Consider the following 23,711-nt stretch of genomic DNA (forward strand, 5'->3'; position numbering starts at 1 on the left):
CCGTATGGGCGGCACTGGTTGAAATAAATAAAATTCTTTGTACACCAAAAAAGATGTTTTGCTGCATAGAAAACGTGGAACAAGTTTCATAAAAATATCTGTAATAAAATTAAAGTAAATATGAAAGATCGGTTACCTGCATGACATCGACCCAGATATGTTTTTAATTATTTAATTATTTATTCTGGAATTAATTTTGTTCAGAGGTCTAATCTAATCTAAAAGAATATATTGCCACAATTTCAGAATTTCCGGTGACATTATTGCGAATTCAAAATCCAGAGAAATAAGGGAATAACTCGATCTTCACTGGTTCAAGTAACTACAGTATGTCTCTGGATTATCTTTGCAAGAGAAAAAACTGTTTTATTATTTAATTTTCGAGAACAGTGAATTCTTTATAAAAGTTTTTGCTTGTTTTAAAACGATGAATTCCGTTTTATACTTCAAAATTTCAATACCGTTTCAGAGAAAAATAAAAAAAATGTCAAGGTCCCAAAAAACAACACGCGCTTCTATGGTAATATCATTGATTCTTTGATAGATGGTTATTATTAATTTTGATTAACGTCATCTTTTTTTTGCTATTTTAAAATGTTAAAAAAACAAAATATTTATAATAACCTTTCTCGTAGCATTGAACTATATTTTTCCTCTTGTAAAGATGATCTGGGGACATACTGTATAACACACGTGTAGTAAACCGATCAATCAAGAAATTCACTTCGAATTAACTAATTATATACATATTTTTTCGTGCATTTTCGTATATACTTACTTCTTGTCAAAAATAATTAGGATACGTCCTTTGGATACGTCAATTTAAGTTTGCGTTTTCGGTGTAATTGTTATCAAATAATTGTCTACACTCAGCTGCAAAAAAAACGCGACGGAGAAATTTTTGGTGAATTTTAAAGTGTGATATATTTCTGTTATTTTTAGCCTTATTTTCATGAATTTTTTAGCAAACTGTACATAATTATATTAACTTTAATTCGTAAACCAAGTTTTATATAAACTTTAGTATTTGGCCTATTATACAGGGTTAATCGAGGGGTTGTTTTTTTACCCTAACTCTAAAACATCCTGTGCAATAATTTCGTTTGTGAATTAAATATTTTTATATTATTATTTCTGTATTTTAAATATTAAAGATATAATCCCGGTTTTAATAAACATTAATAACGCAGAACTAACGATATTAAAGGAAACATCTCTAATAATCAAAACAGAAAAAAAAATGTAAAAAATAACTTAATACATTGTATTGCCTCCCTTGGCTGTTATAACTAGCGATGGGAACTATCGAATGAATTAGACTATCGAATGGTTAATGAATGAATGATTTCAACTATCGAATGGTTTTATTCGAATAAAATCATTCATTCATTTGTATACTAAAGCATATGTGACAACCTCGCCGTGCGACTAAATGGTTATCGTTGAGTCACGACTATCGAATGCTTTTGATAAATGAAATTTAGTATTCGTTTGATTTTTTGTATGCGTTAGTGCATTATAGTTCTTCCAAATTTTTATAACTTCGCCGTATAAATACTGTGCTATTTTTGCGTTTATTAAAATAGTTAAAATACTAAAATAGTAGTTATTTTTTAATTTTATTTATTGACGATTGTGTGCATGTGCAGGTAGTCAAAATTTTTCCGAAAATTTGTGTGGTTTTCCGTAGTCCGATCTTTCAATTATTTAATTTTATATGGTATATGGTCTATTTTTTAATGGGAAATTTTGAGAAGTAGCAATTTTTAAGAGAGATGAGATGAACTTACAATTAATTTAAAAAATACATATTTGTATTTTAGATGTTTTAATAATATGAATTAGTTGAACTTAATAATCATATTTAAGTAATGTGGTTGTATAATCATATTTAAGTAAATGGTTATCGAACTCAAACTATGGGGTGAGAAAATTAAAACGAAAGTTTTACACGTGCCAATTTAAAAAAAAAGTTAACGATGTTTGTATTTTGTTTATGCTAATTCTCTTACATGTAGTTTTTTGCGAAGAAAAAATATTTCATTTATTTTTTAAAGTAAATGCCAGTAAAAGTAAATATAATTTTTAAATAGTAATATAAAGCACCTAATATAAATAATTTTGATTTCTAATTTTTATTTATATTTTCCTTCCATTACACTGCATGCTTAGAAAATTAATAAATGTTTATATTTCATGATTTTAAAATTTGTTGTTAATATAACAAATTAGTTCTGTAATTATTATTATTTAATAAACCAACGTTGCCACACAAAAAAATTTAGAGACTATAGTATTTTTAAATAGGATCTAATATAAATAATTTTGACATCTAATTTGTTGTTTATATTTTGTACTACTTAAAAGAAAATATTTATATTAAATAATTTTAAATTTTGTTGTTAATAGGTATAACAAATTATTACTGTTATTATTATTTATTAAACCAGTCTTTGCTAAAAAACATTAAAAATAATTTTCCTGCATCCAAAATAACAAGTATTATTGCAATGTAACAACATAATATTAATAAAAAAAAATGCAGAATATATAGACATACTATCCCTAATTAACTAAAGCCAAACAATAATATTCTTTGCGAATATCAACTAATACCAAAATATGGTAACAGCGCCTTTCATAATGTATTTTCTGTGTAAATACTAGCACCTCAATAAAAAAAATAATGTGTCCTTATCTATATCGGACTCCGCAAAAAATCAAAGATGCCGGCTTCTTTCATAGCATTGCCACCGACCGCTGTCGGGTTTCTCGGAAAGAAACCTACGTCGCCGGGCGACAACTAAAATTCAGTTAATATTTTATTATAATCCATCCTGACGAATGAATGAATTTCATAATTGAATGAATTTTATAAATGAATGGTTTTTGCAGCCGAATTACTAGAATACAATATTTCAAGGCAGATGACGGATCTATTCGATAATTTTTATTCGAATAGTTTTCAACGAATGTTTTCTTACTAACTATCGAATTATTCGAATGAATTGCAACTATCGAATGTTTCGATAGTATTCATTCGATAGTTCCCACTACTAGTTATAACTGCCTGTATACGTCCGTTCATACTGCCATTGAGGCTGTATACATCATGTTGCGGTATGTTTTCTCATTCTTCTTTAAGGACTAAGGACCAAGCGAAGTTCATTTAATGAAGTTGGTAGCGCTTCGCGACCTCTAACACTCCTGCCAAGCATTTCCCAAACGTCAAACATGATGAACAGTTCATAGTGGTTTATAGTTCACAATAATCTCCAAAGCCTCGTCATATTGAAAAACAACTTTAAAAAGAAATGATAATTGAAAAAATTGCAAATTGTTGATGGCGAGTTTATTTCGCCCTTAAAAAATTAACCAAGGCGTGTATTGACATGCTCCAAAAAGCAAAATGCTCCGGAGACATGGTTCTGATCGTCTAATTTATTTAGGAAAATTTACACACGAAATTACCGCACAGGGTGTTTTAAAATTAGGGTAATATATATTATATTTTAGTATATATTTTTATTACAAATATATACTTTTTTAACAATGTTTTTCTTCTTCTTGTGACCACTGGCCTTTACAGCATTCAGCTAGCACTTTTTATTCAGTTTCTTACACTATTATATTATGATACATCGTTATATCGAAGTTATAACGATGCTCTGGAATGAGCTTACTGCTTACAGCGCTTTCACATGCGACGGACCGTCCGTCATGTTTTTTCAAGATAGCCGTCGGACGAACTCCGTCGGACGGAGCATTCGCGCCCATGTGAAATTGTTCATATAAACTCATGGTACTTGCTCGAAGTTGCGGACGCTCTGCTCCATCTGAAAGCGCTGTTAGAGGAATAATAAACTGCCCGTCAAATTAAATACCACAGCAATTTTTTTTCTCATTTTCAACGAGTTGTAACTTTGAAAAAAATGGACCGATTTTGTTGATTTTTTTAGCATATTAAAGATCGTTTTTCGTAGATTGATCTGATTTTTCTAAATTTTGTATGAGATTTAGTTTTCTATGATATACAGGGTGTGAAAAAAAGGAATGTAATTTTTGTAATTTTTGTGTTGCTGCCATTTTGCCAAAAAAAATTTAACTAGAATTATAAGTTCTGGATATGGCTAAGACTAATATCTCGGGATGTATTTGGAATTTTTACGATAACTCATCTGGAATAAAAGATAATCAATTTTTACTCTAACTTGTATTTTTTCTACCTTTAGAGATATACTAACCAAACTGAAATTAACTTTAAAATTGTAGGATATTCGTTACTTTTACAATGTGAAATTAAAAAAAAATATATTTAATTAACGCAGTTTAATACAGGATCTCTTAAAAATACGACAAGCGAAAAAGTAAAATTATTATTTTTTTAATATCCTTAATAAACTTAACAGCCCATAAGGTTTAAATCATAATTTTACTTTTTCGCTGGTCGTATTTTTAAGAGATCCTGTATTAAACTGCCTTAGTTAAATCATTTTTTTTAATTTCATATTATAAAAGTAACGAATATCCTACGATTTTAAAGTTAATTTCAGTTTTGTTAGCATATCTCTTAAGAAAGGTAGAAAAAATACAAGTCAGAGTAAAAATTGATTATCTTTTATTCCAGATGAGTTATCGTAAAAATTCCAAATACGTCCCGAGATATTAGTCTTAGCTATACCCAGAACTTATAATTCTAGTTAAAAATTTTTTTTGACAAAATGGCAGCAACACAAAAATTACAAAAATTACATTCCTTTTTTTCACACCCTGTATGTCATAGAAAACTAAATCTTATACAAAATTTAGAAAAATTAGATCAATCTACGAAAAACGATCTTTAATATGCTAAAAAAATCAACAAAATCGGTCCATTTTTTTCAAAGTTAGAACTCGTTGAAAATGAGTAAAAAAATCGCTGTGGTATTTAATTTGACGGGCAGTTTAGTAAATGAAGGAACTAGAAGAGGAAGTATTGTAGTGTATCCAGTACTAGTAAAATTGTACATATTCTTATAAAATATTACAAAATCTATATGTTTTGCATTTTTTTATTAATATTCTGTTGTTACACTGCAATAATACTTTTTATTTTGGATGTAGGAAAATGATTTTTAATGTTTTTAAGCAAAGACTGGTTTAATAAATAATAATAACACTAATAATTTGTTATACAAAATTTAAAATAATTTAATAATATAAACATTTTTTTTAAGTAGTATCAAAATATAAACAACAAATAGAAGTCAAAAGTATTTATATTAGATCCTATTTAAAAATAATATAGTCTCTAAATGGCAATGTTGGTTCATTAAATAATAATAATTACAGAACTAATTTGTTATATTAACAACAAATTTTAAAATCACGAAATATAAACATTTATTAATTTTCTAAGCATGCAGTGTAACGGAAGGAAAATATAAATAAAAAATTAGAAATCAAAATTATTTATATTACTTTTTATTACTTTATATTACTATTTAAAAATAATATTTACTTTTACTGGCATTTACTTTAAAAAATAAATGAAATATTTCTTCGCAAAAAACTACATGTAAGAGAATTAGCATAAACAAAATACAAACATTGTTAACATTTTTTTTTAAATTGGCACGTGTAAAACTTTCAATTTAATTTTCTCACCCCAAAATTTGAGTTTGATAACCATTTACTTAACCACATTACTTAAATATGATGATTAAGTTCAACTAATTCATATTATTAAAACATCTAAAATACAAATATGTATTTTTAAAATTAATTCATCTCATCTCTCTTAAAAATTGCTACTTCGCAAAATTTCCCATTAAAAAATGTAATCTAATCTAACCATAATATACCATATAAAATTAAATAATTGAAAGATCGGGCTACGGAAAACCACACAAATTTTCGGAAAAATTTTGACCACTTCGCACACAATCGTCAATTAAAAAAAAACTACTATTTTAGTATTTTAAATATTTTAATAAACGCAAAAATAGCATAGTATTTACAAGGCGAAGTTATAAAAATTTGGACGAATTAATAATGCACTGACGCACACAAAAATCAAACGAATACTAAATTTCATTTATCAAAAGCATTCGATAGTCGTGACTCGTGGCGCAACGATAACCATTTAGTCGCACGGCGAGGTTGTCACATATGCTTTAGTATACAAATGAATGAATGCTTTTATTCAAATAAAACCATTCGATAGTTGAAATCATTCATTCAGTAACCATTCGATAGTCTAATTCATTCGATAGTTCCCATCGCTATTCTGCACCACCATGTTGGTGGCTATAGTGTAAAAAATCCTCACTAATGCACATAAAGATGGATATGAAGACTCTAGGTCATTGGAAATTAAAAATGATAAATATTCGTCAGATGCAAGTTTGTTGTCATCAGCATTAATTTCTTCTAATAAACTAATCTGCTTGGTACAATATCTGTAGATCCATAAGACATTTTAAATTGTCATCATTGACGTCCATATCCAATAAACAATTAAATTTTTGGCATATATTAAGGAAGTCTTCAAACCGATTCTCTAGAGTACCAGTTAAAATGTCTAAAGTACCATAAAACACAGATATCTTGAAATTATCTTCAGAATTTTGATGTAGGTAATTATTTTGGATTTCATCACGAATTTTTTTTATTCTTCTTTGTCTTTTTGTGGAAAATGATATTGTTACGTTCTTCGTCGGTTCCGTGTGGATAGAAAGTCACAATTTATTTAAACACTATTTATTTAACACTAATTAACAAAAACAATAACGATAAAAGACTTATAGAACTATTTACAAACGATTTATAACTAAGAATTTATTTTGAATTTTAGCGCGTCAACTGCACTCGTCTATTTATAACTGCTCTCTCTAGGCCACAGCCGCCGGCTTTTATACCTACAGCTAAAGATTTCTAGAATAGTCCATAGATCGTTAGGTGCATAGAGAAGGTTTCGAATGTTCTCGTATGTACTAGTCCATTCCAGTGGGACTCGATTCTTCTCGAACGAATGAATCATTACGGTGTCTATTCTTTAATGCGATGTTAAGGTCATCTGAGGGCGGGACATATAGTTAGGTTAGGTCGAGTCCACACGGGTCCGCAACAATATGTATCGCATTTATTTGCCAAAATAGTAGTCTATTTATTTTAAATTTTCAAAATATTTGTCACTTCTTAATGATTTGAGATCTTTAGATACCGCAGTAATCATATGGGCAGCTGTACATAAGTTGATATTATATACCTTTTGCAAGCGATTGGACAATATATTAATAATATTATTTCGGTCGGTGATTCCCCGAATTTATTTCCATCGCAACTGCTTTCGTCTTCTTCTTTGGCGGCTCCGGCGCAACATTATGTCTATCCATTGTATTTTTATTTATAGACAATGGTCTTCGTACGTATAGGATTCATTAGATATTTAAATTATTAAATATAAGTAAACATTAAAAAAATAAAGATAAAATGTGAGAAATATATACGTCATTTTTTTATCCTGAAGAGCTAAGGGCACGGTAGGGCACTATTTGTTTTTGCGTTAAATTTAGTTTTCCAATTTTTTTTCCAAAGGGCGCCAGAGGCGCTGAACGCATAGGGGCGGAGGGGGCGTTCGCTCCCCCTGACCCCCTATACGACACGCCACTGCATGCAAGGTGGAAAATGCAAATGAGTGGGTACTCAGCAGAAAGGAAGAATGGAACGAGCATATCAGCAGAATGGACAACAAAAGGATAGTGAGAGTTGCACGCGACAGATCACCGCTAGGTCGCAGAAGCTTAGGACGTCCACGAAAACGATGGAGCGACAACGTATTAGTCTGACAGGTAGAGACGACGAAACCAAAGAGGCGATTCGCCCAGTATGAAGAAGGAAGAAGAAGAAGAGCTTGGGCCTTGGGCCCCCATAGTCAACAATGGGCCCAACTACAAAGAGAGTGCCTAAATATGTGAGGGAGACTACGCCATAACTGGAAATGGTTGAATAAGCTGAAAATGATGATGAAGATAGAAATGTCGAGTTATGTTGATAAACCAGATCTAAACTAGATAGATATCTTTAACTATATAAAACTGGTATTTAAAAATACGAATATACATAAACATTTTTTAAACTTTTTGTTTACTTTGTTTAATAATTTATGTGTCTGGCGTTACATTTTTCTAAGAAATATTATTAGCATTTTTAATTATTTAAACGAATTAATGTCGTTTTATATGTTCTTATAAAAAATATATAACATCAGATCAGGTTTCAACAATTAAAAATATATTTTTGTGTAATAATTTTTAATTGTGACATAAAGAAAAAGTACACAAGAACCTGCATTTATATCAGGTTCATTATGTTTGCTTGATGTATTTGAAGGTGTAGTAAAAATATTTCATTTGATGGAAAAATTTTTAGGAAAAGCTTTTTCTATAATAATTGGCTATTTTGCATGGAGGTAGGTTCTCTATTTTTATTAAAAATTAATTTGGTTTTCATGTCTTATCAATTTTATCCAGATCACTAAAGATCTCAGAAAATGTACATTATTAACAGGGGTGGATGGGGAAGTGGAAACCGGCCTGGGAAAAACAGACAACCGGTCCAAATCCACAAAAATACAATGACCATAACGAAGAAACATATTTTATTTATTAATATATAAGTAAGGGTGTTTTTCGCTCGTGCGAAAAAGCTCTTTTGCCTCTGTTTTTTTTTTAAATTTAAATTGTCTTGATTCTTGATCAAAATTTTCGTAAAGACCAATATTGGGTCGGACATCTGAATTTTTACTACAAAATGGTTCAGTTTTACAGGGTTCTACTGCTTTATTTTCATTACCGATAACGGTAATTTGATCTTGAATAGGCTACGATTTTGAGTCACGATTTTTAGAAACTTTAAGACTTCCTGATTTATTCAGTTCAGCAGATTATATATTTCGACCCCAGGAACACGTCTATGAGGTTTTTTTTGCTAAAAAAGATGTTAAAAATCGAGCATTTTCTTTTAAATTTTCCTGTACATTTTAGAAAACTTTTTAGGACTTCTTGTTCACCGACAAGTATAGTTTCTTAATCTCTGATATTACGGCACTAATGCCGAAAAACTGAGGTGGCTCAATTTTTTTAAAAAATAAATCTATTTTTTTTTAATTTTCAAACTTTAATAACTCGATTGGACTTATTTGAAACTCGATAAAGAGAATATATTATATTTATTTTATTGAGATCTACCAGCCCTGAAAATATTTGCACTTATAGACTCACCTTGTATATAATGAAAATTTTTAAACCGAACAGACAACCGCTGATTATTAAAATTGTAAGTGTCCCAGAGAAAGACATTTTACAATAGTTGAATAGTTATTTTACAAATTGGTGTAAATTATACTGATGCAAATTGATTAGTTAGTTATGGAGTCACTAAGGATCTTACGTCACTTTAGTTAGAAGATTAACCATTTAATTTTTGCTAATCAAACCTTTTTTGAGCTCTGATCGGCACCGGCCCACCGGCACATCCTTCCACCGGCCCACCGGTAATTTTCCCGTTTTCCCATATGGCCCATCCACCCCTGATTATTAATCAACTCACTAATACAGGGTCCGGCAATAGTGCGTCGGGCATCTGTTGTAGCTCCTGGAAAAAACTTAAGAATTTTGTTTTAAGTACAAACCTAACGTAGTATGTACCACATGTATTTCAGGAAAATATTTTCCGAAATATAAAACCGGGAATATTTGCGAAACCTTTAAAAAATTTCAAATACTGTAAATACAAAAAATTCTCATTTTTCAATTCTCCATCTATTGAACAAATACTATACAGGGTGTTTGTTCCATTTAAGAAAATGAAGAAAAATTATTTTATATTTTAGAAAGTTTGGAAAGGCTTTAAAATAAAAAATATTTTAATATTTGAGGGATAGTTTCACCCCCTTAGAATTCGAGTTTCGAATAATCCATTCTTATCGAACCTCTACACCCTTACAAGTCAATCTGTTTTCCGAAAATCAGCCTTTTACGTCAAGCGCTTTAAGCAGGATCGTGATTAATCAGTGACCAGATTTTTCCTGTATGCCAAAACTTGTATGCCAAAATTGAGCTGCTTACGTTGAGTGGTTTGAGCAGGATCGTGATTAATCAGTATGTCAGTCACTTAAGGATTTTATATAATATCCATATAGGTAAGCACAGCTAAACTCAATATCAATTGTTTTTAATTGGGTAATTAATGGTCCTAAAGTTATGTCTAGACTAAATTACTTAAGTGTCTTTTATTGTAATTCTAACTTTTATTTTACTTTTGAAAGTGTAAACAATATATACGCAAATGACGCTCATGAATATCAAATTAAAATGTTTATTCCCAAATAACTTCTACCGAAAAACAACTCGTTTGTAACTAAAATATTGGTTGTAAACTCGATATTTTTAGAAAAGAACAATTGATTTGTTTTTTTTAAGTGAAATATCATGTTAGAATATTCTGTAATTAGGTGTAATAGATGCACTAGGTACAATTAATATTACACTGTATTTTAAAACAAATTGAAATAGTCTTCTAATGTACCATTATAGACTTCCTAATCTATACTAATATATAAAATCCCTAAGTGACTGACATACTGATTAATCACGATCCTGCTCAAACCACTCAACGTGAGAAGCTCAATTTTGGCATACAGGTTGATTCTAGGGTGTAGAGGTTCGATAAGAAGGGATTTTTCGAAATTCCACTTCCAAGAGGGTGAAACCACCCCTCAAATATTACAATATTTTTTATTTAAGAAACGGTCAAGTTTCCGAAAAAACGCTTAAACACGTATATTTTATTTCGTTTTTTTACATATTTTAAGATTTTTTAAAAATGTATACAGAGTGTTTCGAAAAAGCTGGTCATTGATTAATCACGATCCTGCTTAAAGCGCTTGACGTAAAAAGCTGATTTTTGGAAAACAGATTGACTTTAGGGTGTAGAGGTTCGATAAGAAGGGATTTTCCGAAACTCGAATTCTAAGGAGGTGAAACTATCCCCCAAATATTAAAATATTTTTGATAAAGAACCGGTGAGTTTTTCGGAGAAACTTATTTTAAGATTTTTTATAAATTTATACAGGGTGTTTCATAAAATATGACCAGCGAGTAATCACGATTCTGCTTAAACTGCTTGACGTTTAAAGCTGATTTTTGGCAAATGGATTGACTGTGGGGTGTAGAGGTTCGACAAGAAGGGGTTTCTCGAATCTCAAATTCCAAGAGGGTGAAAACGCCCCTCAAATACTACAATATTTGTTATTTAAAAAACGGTTAGTCTTTCGGCAAAACGCTTGGACAAGCATAATTTATTTGTTTTTTTTACATATTTTGAAATTTTTAAAAAAATCATACAGGGTGTTCCAAAATGTTGGGTAATTTCTTAACCACGATTCTGCTTAAACTGGTTGACGTAAGAAGCTTATTTTTGGCAAACGGATTTTTCGAAAGTCAAATTCCAAAGAGAAATTCTTGCTTTGCTTTATCATCACCATTACAAATGATTAATTCGACGCGAACGAAGTCGCTGGTACACGCTAGTAAATATATAAAAGAACATTAGCTACATTTTTTTGTCAAGAAATGCGCCTATTATAACTTTGACAGCTTTTCGCAAAAAAATAGTTGTGTTAAACAACTATTTATGATGCAAAGACGGCTACTTTTTTTCTGCATTATATTAAGAAAAATTTACGACCCATACGTTACAAAATATAATAATTTATTAACATAACTACGTCTCCAGAGAGCGTTTAAAGTTCATTGATTGCGTTTTTTCATTATAAGTAATTAAAAAAAAACAGCAAAATTCAATAAATACTTCAAAACGATGGGCTTTAATTATAACGATGTAATTTGGTACCAATTTCGAAAACTAGTGATTAGGAAATTTGGTTCTGGTCATTATACAAAAAGGCACGAAAAAAATGAAACAAAAAGTAAATTAAATTCAGTTATTGTTTGTGCTTGTGTTGCATTTAATTTAAGTGCTAAGTTTATTGGGTATGTACAGAGTGGGTCAAAATCGACGCTTTTAAATGGAAACACCCTTTTCTATAGAAGATAGATAAAAACTAATATCGGTGTCTGAGCTCAATTTTTGTCAAAAACATGATGGTGAAAGCCGCATATCGATATCTGTTACCGTTCCGGAGTTACGGGGTGTTTTTCAAAAATATGCATTTTTAACAAATCGCTGTAACTTTTTTGCTATGGAAAATTTTGTATTTTTATGAAAACATTTCCAAAGCATCTTTTTACGTAGAATTTAATGGTTTAAGTATAATTTTTTTAAAATTAATAATTTAAGAATTATCAACAGAAAATTTGATTTTTCATACACACACATTCATAGGGACACCCTGTATATTTTTAATTTATTGAAAAGAATTTAAAATTACCTTTCCAAAAATATAACACACTTGATATTTTGCTCGATTCCTCTTCGAGATATAGAGTATATAAATATTCGCCCGCTTTAAATAAGTAGGCTTTGAACGGCACAAGCTGTAATGCAAACAAATTCTAGCTGTGAGCATCAATTAAAACGAAAATAATATTTGCTATGAGAAATGCAGAATTTTATAACAATTTAAAATATATTTAACAACATCAACCCATTTAAACTATATCTAATAACAAAAAAAATAAATAGCAAACCAAGACATGAGATTTTGCTACAGGCGTTCGACATATCGACCGTCTTCTGTTATGGACAGACGGGGCAGTTTTTGAACATTTCTCGCCGAATTCATTAACTCAATGGGGGTGAAAGATACCCTCTTATAACTGCAAAGTATTTCTAATTCTTGTCTAGATTATACGGAAGAATAAGGAACATTTATTCTTCCGAAAATATATCCATAGGATTAGATCCGTGGGCACTAAGTCAGGCGGCCTCGACGGCCAACGGCTGGGATCTTGGTTAGCTATTCAATTATTCTTGAAATTGGTTGCAAAATTTGCTGATAACTTCAGCGTTCAGAGGTGGTGTGTCGTCTTGCTGGAAAAATATGTTTTCCAGTTCCATTAAGGGCATATCATCAGTAAGGGGTCCAAAGCCTACTAGTTAAAAGTGGCAAATTTTTAAAAATTCTGTATTTCGAAGGGGATTATAACAAAATATCAAGTATGCTATATTTTTGGAAAGTTAATTTTAAATTCTTTTCAGTTAATTAAAAATATACAGTGTGTCCCATATAAAAAATCAATTTTTCTGTTGATAACTCTTAAATTATTAATTTTAAAAAATTATACTAAAACAATTAAATTCTTCGTAAAAGGTGCTTTGGAAATGTTTTCATAGAAATACAAAATTTTCCGTAGCAAAAAGTTACAGCGATTTGTTAAAAATGCACATTTTTGAAAAACACCCCGTAACTCCGAAACGGTAACAGATATTGATATGCGGTTTTCACCATCATGTTTTTGATGAAAATTGAGCTCCAGACACCGATATTAGTTTTCGTCTATCTCCCATAGAAAAGGGTGTTTCCATTTAAAAGCGTCGAATTTGACCCACCCTGTACAGTATGTATTTAAACCATGCGATGGGGGGCTTTAGATTATTTTTTGTCTTTATTGAAGTGAAACTTTTTTACGCGCGATGGGAGTAAAAATTCAAGGCCGTTACACGTGACGGCCTTGACACAAGATAGCCTTGATCATGCCTTGGCCCACAAATGCTTCTTTACAATAATTATTCCACCTCAAAATTTTGATTATTTTATAAACTATTTTAAATTATCTTGCCTAGAATCAAATATAAACAATCCAAGTAAAGTATGAATAGGAATAATTTTATTTACTTAAGTAAAGTGTATTGGTGTGTAGAAGTGCTGTAGAAAAACAGATTTAAGGTCATAATGGGAAAAAGTAAACATATGTATGTGCGTATACAGTATACCTTATTAGTAAAGTTTTTTGATCTAACGGACAAACATAATTTATATTAATTGAATTAATATAATTAGCATTGTGGAATTTTATTTGCAGTAGTTGATGTTAGTACCAGATATTAACTATTTATTCTGTTATTTTTTAATCTCCGGTATTAATATAAATTGATTGTTGGTACAATACCTCATTTAATATAAAATAATATTCTACTTTTTGAAATGTATCGGTCCCTAATTGTACCTAAAAGTAATATATTTTTACAGTGATATACCATAAATATTGTAAACTATTTAATATTTCAGTCACTTAAAAAGTTAATTTGTATTGAATAATTGTCTACCATTAAAGGAAATTTGAGCTATAATCCTTGATGGGCATATTCTGGGTATGGAAGTACTTCCTCTAAATTTTGGGTTTCGTTCAACCGATTTATTCTCAAAACCTGAAACATCTACATATAAAAAGAAGCACAGGTCGCTAATTATAATAAACTTTACCCTTGGAATTACTTCCACTAATTATAATAAACTTCACCCTTGGAATTACTTCTATCACAATGAGGAAGATGCATATATTTTATTTTTCGCCAGAAACTGTTCAATTTATTAGAATAAATATGTGTAAATCCAAAAAAAAACATTTTTCTTGAAAGCAGTACCATAATTTTATAAAACGGGCCATTAAAATACTATGGATAACGCAAACGACGCCTGGCGAATTGAAACGATATTCTATTGGTCTGACGTCACCCGCCGTTCTCGTCGACGCGCGATGGCCAGCAGCAGCCAGACGTGTTCCGTTTATGTACGTATTTAGGTGGCGTACTAAGACATTTTTGTTGCTTTTAGCGTTGATTGAAGGAGCTTTTTATGCTTTTTTGTGCAGTTATTATTTGTATGTGTTGTGTATTCTGAGAATTTTTTTAAGTAATGGCAGATTCCGGGTTTGTAAAAGCACAATCAGATAACTTGCCAAAAGTCGATGCTTTAATGTTGGCTGTTTTTATAAATACAAATTCCCAATTTATTGGTGCTGAATTACGAGGAAAAAAACAGAGAGGTATGTAACATTTATTCTTTGTAGTACTGAGGCATATTTAAGTATAAGTAGGTACCTACTGTTACGAACTTTTATATAGTTATAAATTAATGTTATAAGCTTATTTTTCAGATCAGGTAGGGAGACGTACGGAGATAATGCTGTAGGTTATGTAGAAGTGAAAAGAGACAAAAATATTTGTTTAGTACGTGGAAAAATAACTCCAGAGCATAACGCGAAAAAGAAAGTTTTTTTTATATATTGACACCCCCTTACCCTTGTTATTTTTAAGATTGTTTTTACGAAATTATAGGAAATAAATTGTTTATCAGTAATGAAAATATTATACAAGGTGTCCCATAAGCAAACGCCAAAATTAAGTTACTTTTTTAAGTGAAACACCCTATATATTTTTGGATTCTTCGGAAATTTCTAGATATTCTAGATATATTTCATGTATAATATCCTATACCTATCTTCAAATGTTTACGAAATATTGACAGTTGGAAAGCGAAAAATACATACAATTTTCTGCACCACCTTTTTTGAGACACCATGTATAACTAGAATTAATTTTAAAAGAGAGTATATGAAAAACCATGCAACTTTTTTATTTAATGTTTTCTTCTAAAACTTGCAGTTAAGGCTGTATGTGGGAGTCGAAATATAATCAATAACCCTATACATTCAAATTTCATATACCTATGTAAGACAATATACATAAATATATGAACTTACATCAAAATGATCTTCCCAACAATAAATCGTAAAAATAGAGGATAATTTAACGTTTTTCTTTTCATCTCTTCTCATGGCCTTGTACCATTTTTTCTGTTTTCGCTCCATCCATTACTATTTATAAATGTCACTAATTACTAATTATGTATTAATTAACACGAATAACTAAAATTTTGACTCGGATTCAAGAGCGTTTAAAAGCATACTGTGTAAAATAAACACGCGTCTGGCTCCACTCAACCAGAAGAACGGCGGGTGACGTCACAGCGGCAAGGCGCGATAGAGAGCGTTTGCCCGGCCATTTAAATTAACAATATTTAATTATTTTATATTAGAGGCATTTCTTAACCGATAATGACTGTTTTAATTGTTTGTAGATGATCGATGGTACTAAAACCTTTTCGAAAGCCTGCCTGTTCTATTGGCTGATAGGAATCTAGTTTCGTAGACAGTCGGTTGTTGATAATCCTAGTGAAGAGCTTGTATAGATGCGAGAGAAGGCTTATTGGTCTATAATTCTCTATATTTGTTAAATCTCCTTTTGTGTATAATAGCACAACTTCTGCGTTTTTCCATGCGTCCGGGATTCTACCCTCCATCAGACATTTATTTAACAATACTTCCACGGCATCCACTAATGGTTTTCCGCCCATCTTTAGCATTTCAGGTGTAATACGATCTTCTCCTGTGTTTTTGCCATTTTTTATTTGTTGAATTGTGTATTTAACTTCTGTGGTTGATATTTCTGGCATATCTTCTGATCCTACGTTTGTGATGTGTTTTTGTACTCTATCTTTGTTTGGTATAACAGACTGCTAAAGTTGTTCGTAGAATTTGTGAATTTCATTTCTAATTTCATGTTTTTCTGTTGTTCTAGTGCCATGTGTGTTTCTTATTTTTATTATTTTTTGTTTTCCGCGTATTTGCTTGCGTCTTAACACTTTCATTCTTCTATTGTTTTCAATTGTTTCCAAAATTTGGTTTGGATCTTTTCTTATTTCTCTTCTTTCTCTTTTAGTTGTTTTATTTAAGGTGTCATATTCTGGGGCATCTCTGTCAGTCTTTCTTCTTTCCTTTATTAGTTTTGTCGTTTCTGGTTTTAATTTAGTTTCCGAAGGGTGTTTCATTTTACTACATATTTTCTTTGTTGCTGTAGTTATGCATCGCTATCGATCATACCTTGTTTTTTTTGTACCATGGTAGATAGGTATTTGTTGAAAAAAACTAGTGTTTTTTCTAAAAAGTGTTTTTGAATAGTCGTGTTTAGATATTTTAAATAGTGATTTTTTTTGTGTCTTTTTGCCTTTCGGCGACGCGACGGGAAGAGATATACGTCCAGAAACGTTAAGCATGTTTTTGTCCGTTAGGCAAATTTGTTTATTAGTAAGCCACTGCTGACAAGCGGGTCTCTGTTGGATTAACGCACCAGTGTTTACAAAAAATAACTATTTTATTTCATAGATTTTTTTACAGTACAAGTGGCGAATTTCGCCATTGTACTTTTTTGATGAGATTAATCCGCAACAGAGGTACCTATAGACATTTTTTAATTGATGTTGCTTTATATTTTTTTCTTTGTTAATTATTAAGCCCTTAATACTAAAATTTCATCTATATCTATTACACTTAATATTATTATGATAAATAAAATATCTGTTAGCATCATATTAATTATAACCTGCTAATTAATCGTTTTCATTTTTAGTTCGGAATATTTAAATGAGGTTCTTGTTTTGGTTCAGGTGTGTTTTTACGACTTTTTTAAAACATAACCCATAATCGTAAAATATAAATAGATACGAGTGAAAACAAAATTTACTACCATTAGTTTTTTATGTTCTTGGAATATTTTTGGATAAATTACCATAAAAGCGTCATTATGGTTTCTATAAACTTCTTTGATTCATGAATATATTTAAATAACAATAATACTATAATGTCACGATATGTCCAAACAATTAATTAGAGCTACATTAGAATTTGCTGGGAAATTAGTGTATCAGTTAATGTAATTCAAAGAAAAATTATTATTTATTATTTTTTGTGGATAAATAGATAAACAATAAAAAAATGGTAATTTTCAGGGTCTGTTTATCAATTTTACAGTACAATGCGTATTAATAAAAACGGTAATTTTTAATAATTTATCATAGGATGATCATTATTTGACTTCTTTTTCATTAGTATTGAAATATTAGAATTGGATTAATTGTTATGTCAAAACAAATAATACAGTCGGATAAATAAAAATAAGAGTAAACGTTTATCTCCTATGATGCAGAGACACAACAAGATTAATCTAATTTTCGATCTTCAGTTTAAACTTTGGGATTGTTTGTAGGGTTAAATCAAAAATAAAATATTTGTGATAGGGCTTACCGTCTAATCGGATGTTGATGTCTCTAATCATTTTTCTATGTCCTAAAAATCGGGACGCGTTTCTATGGTAATATAATTTCGATTTCATTCTTTGATAGATGGTTATTATTAATTTTGATTAACGTCATGTCATAGTAGATTAAGATTGGAAAGCCCGTCAAAATATATAATTGTTTTGGGTCGCGACCGTTATACGCGATCTGGCGCTGCTATAGGCTACCCAAGTAGCAAATTTTATTTTATAAAGGCTGTATAAACAGCTATGTGATAATTTTTATAGGATACCTCAATTCATATAACGTGCTATAAGACCGTAATATGATAGCTTTACAACCAAAAAAGGCCCATTTTTATACAACCGTTTAGTAGTATAGAAATTCTATAAAAAGGGTATACAACTCTTATGCAACTATTTCACAAAGCGTTATATAACTATTATAAAACTTGTTTTATTGTGTATTACGTGGTCACATCTAAGAAACAGAACAATAAAAACATTTGATCATTTAGCGAGGTAAAAGAGTATTTTATTTTTTTTTACCGAAGAATATTAGAGCAAATTATATTTTAAGCGTAATCGTAAAATGAATCTAGAGGATGTGGATTGTTAAAAAGGAGACTTTACTCGACAATGAAAATGGCGGGTAGAGCCAGAAGGTACAACAAATATGTAATATAAAAAATCATTAATAGGGTTTGAAAAGTAGGGACAATTTTTGTTGCGCCGAAAATTTTACTTGTAGATTATAGGTATGTATTTGGCAAAAAATAAAGCGCTTTTAATTTCGATTAAGGTTTACGTATAAATTTAAACAATAAAATAAAATAAAATTTTCAAAAATTCCTGTTTTTAATTTAATTAAACACTTTATTACTGTATGTGGGAATCTTATCACAAAATAGTTCTCAAAAATAACATTTTACAATTTATTTTGATGTTTTTAATTTTGCTTCATATAATGGCGGCCATAGGCCATACCAAAATTCTGCCTTAAACATGGCGAATTATAATGCAACCATTTTATTACAAATGAATCCCTTAAATAAGTCTATTTTGGACATATTGGGATTTGTGACAAATAGATGTCGCCAAATCTCATTTGATTAGTATTTAAACTAACAAACATGATCAGATTTTCATGGATTCATGCACGCAATGCATTTCATGCGTGCCCGACGAGTGAGCGGCAACCTAAGGACTTTGAAAAACAACAATAAAACAATACAAACATTATTACAGTAAAACTTTTACATCAATGTGGCAACAATGCTTTAAAGAAGCCAGACAACCCGAGAGATTTTGGCTTTTGGGAACCCAGGGAATTCTCGGGATTATTTTCCGAAATTTAGAGAGGAGTTTTTTCTTACATGCTCTTTATAACTACCACTGCGTTTGTTAATTTTTTTCCAACTTTGTCCAGAATTCATAATAGCTGTGATTGATTATACTCGTACGTAGATATTACTTTTGCAACAACAACAATAACAAAATAAATTCCTACTAGGTACACCATTAAATTTAAAATGAGGTTATATTATACATTACCAGTTTTATAATGCAGATATTACAGCGAATTTATTTTGTTAATCACAATTTTATCATATAAGGTTATATAACTGGTGTTGTATACAGCATCGTAGTTTAACGCAATAAAACATTCTATCATACAACGTAATACAACTTTAATAAGACAAGTTTAAGTAACTATTATATGATATTGTGACTACTAGTTATATGAATATTATAGAACTCTTACATGGTGGGTATAAGAGCCTAATAAAATAATATGTTTGTTATCATATAGCATTGTCTTATTAAGTGTTATATCATACTAAAAGAAATTATCGTTTAATGCGTTATAGGATACGTTGTAAAAACCACTAGAAAATAGTTTAATATGACAACTTTAATTAAAAAACAGAATGGTCGGAACCAAACGCTTAATAAAATCAAGCAGTCCTTAAGACAACGCTATTCGACTGTTATAAAATAATTCAATCCTTTTAGAATTTCTTTTTGCTACTTGGGTATAGCGGTTGCTAAGAACAACCGCAAACAAGAACAGAAATAACTTTCTTTTGTCAAAGTCAAAATCTTCAAAAATTATAAAATCTTTCAAATGAAAAAATACCGGAAAGTGTTTAAAGCGTCCATTTTCAAAGTAATTATTGCTATCTTGTGAGTTTAATTTAAATTTTACTTACTCAAACCCGTGATAATTGTGAAAAAGTGGTTTTAAAAACTAAAAAACTGTGTTGTGACTTGTGAACTGCAAAAACCATCGTGGATCGTGGCATAACGTCGGTTTCCAATGTTTCATAGGCATTTCACATTCACGTCCTTATATAAAATAAAGTTTGTTGTATGCAACACTCCATATTTTATTTATAGAAAAGAAAATAATAATAAATTTGAATAAACAATTTTTGGCGACATAATTCCGGAAAAAGCCGAACCGATCCGAAATTATTAAAAGCTTTGGGTCGCGACCGTTGCAAAACCAGCGCCAAATAGTGTTTACATTGTTCCTTTGAATAAGAAGACTAAGGAAGGAGCATAATTCTATCCATGTATTCATGCATGGTGGGCGGAAAAGCCACCATAAAAGCTCTCTAGGGTGGGGATCCTTGACAGTTCTGTTTGACGATTCATTTGACACATTTGAATTTGATTTGAAATTTTGTTGATTTGTCAGTCTTTACGGAGCTTATTTTATGTTATTTATTATTTATTCTACTACTGATAGTTGTATAAAGGTAGTAAATCTAGATGGAAATTGTGGCAGAACTTAAATTAACAGTGACACTATCGCGATTTATCGAAAAAGACTCTAAAATAGTTGGTTGTGTAGCGTGCGGTAGATCTCGGCAAAAATTGAGTGAAATAATGGAACAACTTTTCGCTAGTAAGTGACTATATAATATACATACGTGTAGTAAACCGATCATTTATGAAATTCACTTAAATTAACTAAATTATATATTTTTCTTGCATTTTAGCTTTTATTTATTACTTGTCAAAGATTAGATGTCAAAGAATTTAGATACGTTAATTTGACTTACCTGCTTCAGTAGCGTATCGGATGTTTGTGTTAATAAATACTTATTATAACTTATCTATTTTTATTAGAATTATATATTTTTATAATAATTTTAATAACTAGCAACATTTATTCACAACGTAAAATAAAACAACAAATTATTGAGTCTACCCCACGTCTACCCTACATCATAGTTTTACATTTTTTAAATAAAATTAGAACGACACTGATAAACCGGAATTTAAGTCGGCCATATTTGAGGCCTATCGCGGTGTACCTAAGATTTTGGATATGCTCCTTCCTTAGTCTTCTTATTCAAAGCATTGTTCTTATTGGCACTTTCCAATGCATGATGCATTAGATCATGTTTTGTGCTGTCGTTAAAGTATAACATTTTCTGATAACTCTTACCACCCTTTCTGTAGCATTGAAATAAATAAATTTTGTGCTTCTTTAACAATTTAAAATAGCAAAAAATATAAGGTTAATTGAAATTTTAACAATAAAAATCAATCAAATAGAAAAAAGTCAACTATATCGACAACAAAGTGATTAACCATTTTAGAACAAGCTAACAATTTTATGAAGAATACATTTTTCTCAAAATGACAATAATAAAGAAGTTTTTCCTCTTGCAAAGACAATCCGAGTACATACTGTATATTAAGAAAATGTGAATTAACTTTGTCAAGATTATAATTATTTTTTATTAATTATTAACTCTTTTCTTAACGTATAACTTTACGATAAATCATAAAAAACGCATTTAAACTTTAATGTCATTGTGATATGTACAAAAAAAGATGATTGCCGAATATTTCATTAATGCAATTAAGTTTTATACGAATTTGGTTACAGTTTGCGAGACACAGTTTTTTTCCATGATATATGTATGGGACAACCTTCAGAAAACTTGCCCCCAAATTACATGATCATGTTTATTGAAAGGACAAGTACGAATTACCTAAATATCCTAAATTGTTATTAAACAAACGTAAATTGCTGGATAGTTTTGGTACTAGTAATTAATGAAACTATATAATTAGCAACTAACAAAATAATTATTTCTTTTACTAAAAATTTGTAAAACAAAAATTATTAATCGTAATTATCAGATTATACAACTGTAAATCTAAACATTATTATTTAATTTAAAAAAAATATATAATATAGTGCGTGTTAATAATAAAGTACATAAAGAATATAAATACTAGCAACATTGTCTTGAGTCAATATTGAACTTGTTCATTTTTATCGTTGGCACTTTAACAAAGATGTGCGCTTGAAAATACATTAAAATAAACATAAATCCACATATATACACTACTGGACAATAATTGTCCTGTTATTACACTTTATTCACTAGGTCAGAGGGGCATCAAATACAGGGTATCCGTAAAGGGTATCCGTAACGGGGAGAAACAAAGTTATCTCTACACGAGCAATTCATGGGTGTGCTATAAATAATATTGTTTATTTTAATATTGTTAGTAATAACATCACTTACTTGTACAAACATTTCCAAAGTACCTAATCAATTTTATTTTTTTTCAACGTTTTTCCATCGTAAATGAGACATAATCTTTATAAAAATTAAAAAATTAAGGAGAAAAATAATAAAAATTTAATAAAATCACTCAACTATTTTACTGATAACGACTTCACTGTTTTCCAAGTTCGGCCTGCTGTGTAATATCATTTGATTAGATGTCTTTCAGAATATAGATCTATATCCAGGAAAAATCTACCATATCTTCTAAGATCTATAAGTTAATTCTCTTTCGTGTCGATTGCTGATTGAATTGGAGCCAGAAATGGCTCAAAACGAAATAAGTAAATTACCAACAGATATACAGGCTGAGGCGACAAACGCCATATCCAAACTACTTCCATTTGAATCCCGAATAACTTATGAAAATGAATACAAAAATTTTCAAAAATGGAAGTAATTAAATAACGTGCGAGAAGGAATAAATTTTTTAACCTATCCTCGCTGTTAAAGAATCATTTTTTGATGGATTTTTGATAGATATAAGGCAATTTTAACAGTTGCTATGGAAAAAAATAATACTTTTGTGATGTTTGAAAACAAATATTTTATAATTACTGAAGTTTCGATATTAGTTCATTGTAGTTTTCTGTATATTTCAGTAAAGATGAAGCTCAAACGTGCCATATCAGCTATACCCATATTATCATCCAGAAGAATTTCGAAACCAGGATCTGGAGGCCAAGAAAGGACAGATGATATTCTGACAAGTCTACGTAGAGTGTCGGAAACTTTAGGAGTAAAACAGGCGAAAGAACTCTATCTTAGGAAAGCCAGAAGAACCTCAAGATGGAGTAAGTTATTATTGTACTATACAGGGTGTCCTAGAAATAAGTCCAAAGTAACGGAGTTATTTTACTTTGAAAACTTCCAAAAAAAATGATGTTTTGCTAAAATTTTGAGAACCACTGGATCTTTTCTGAATTTTCTTTCTTGTAAATTTAGTCTACTACCTACGTTGCCATATTATCAAGAAATTATTATTTTTAAATAAAAACTAAAAAAAATATCCAAAAAAAATTTAAACAAATTCCG

At 30.0% G+C, this 23,711-nt stretch overlaps 1 protein-coding gene across 3 annotated transcripts in view; it reads left to right on the forward strand.

Annotated features, from left to right (window-relative positions):
- LOC115888686 (scavenger receptor class B member 1-like) overlaps nucleotides 1–23,711 on the forward strand; it is a 69,862-nt gene that overhangs the window by 15,275 nt on the left and 30,876 nt on the right. For 2 of the 3 annotated variants that reach the window (XM_030908465.1, XM_030908464.1), the window contains exon 2: nucleotides 23,279–23,470. In XM_030908465.1, the coding sequence (XP_030764325.1) occupies nucleotides 23,284–23,470 (187 nt within the window). In that variant the 5' untranslated portion in view covers nucleotides 23,279–23,283. Of the gene's footprint in view, nucleotides 1–11,992; nucleotides 12,036–23,278; nucleotides 23,471–23,711 lie in introns of those variants that run through there. The other variant, XM_030908466.1, reaches the window with a different exon arrangement.

Source organism: Sitophilus oryzae, unplaced genomic scaffold, assembly GCF_002938485.1.
Source record: "Sitophilus oryzae breed Bouriz unplaced genomic scaffold, Soryzae_2.0 scaffold_806_pilon_pilon, whole genome shotgun sequence".
Taxonomy (NCBI): Eukaryota; Metazoa; Arthropoda; class Insecta; order Coleoptera; family Curculionidae; genus Sitophilus; species Sitophilus oryzae.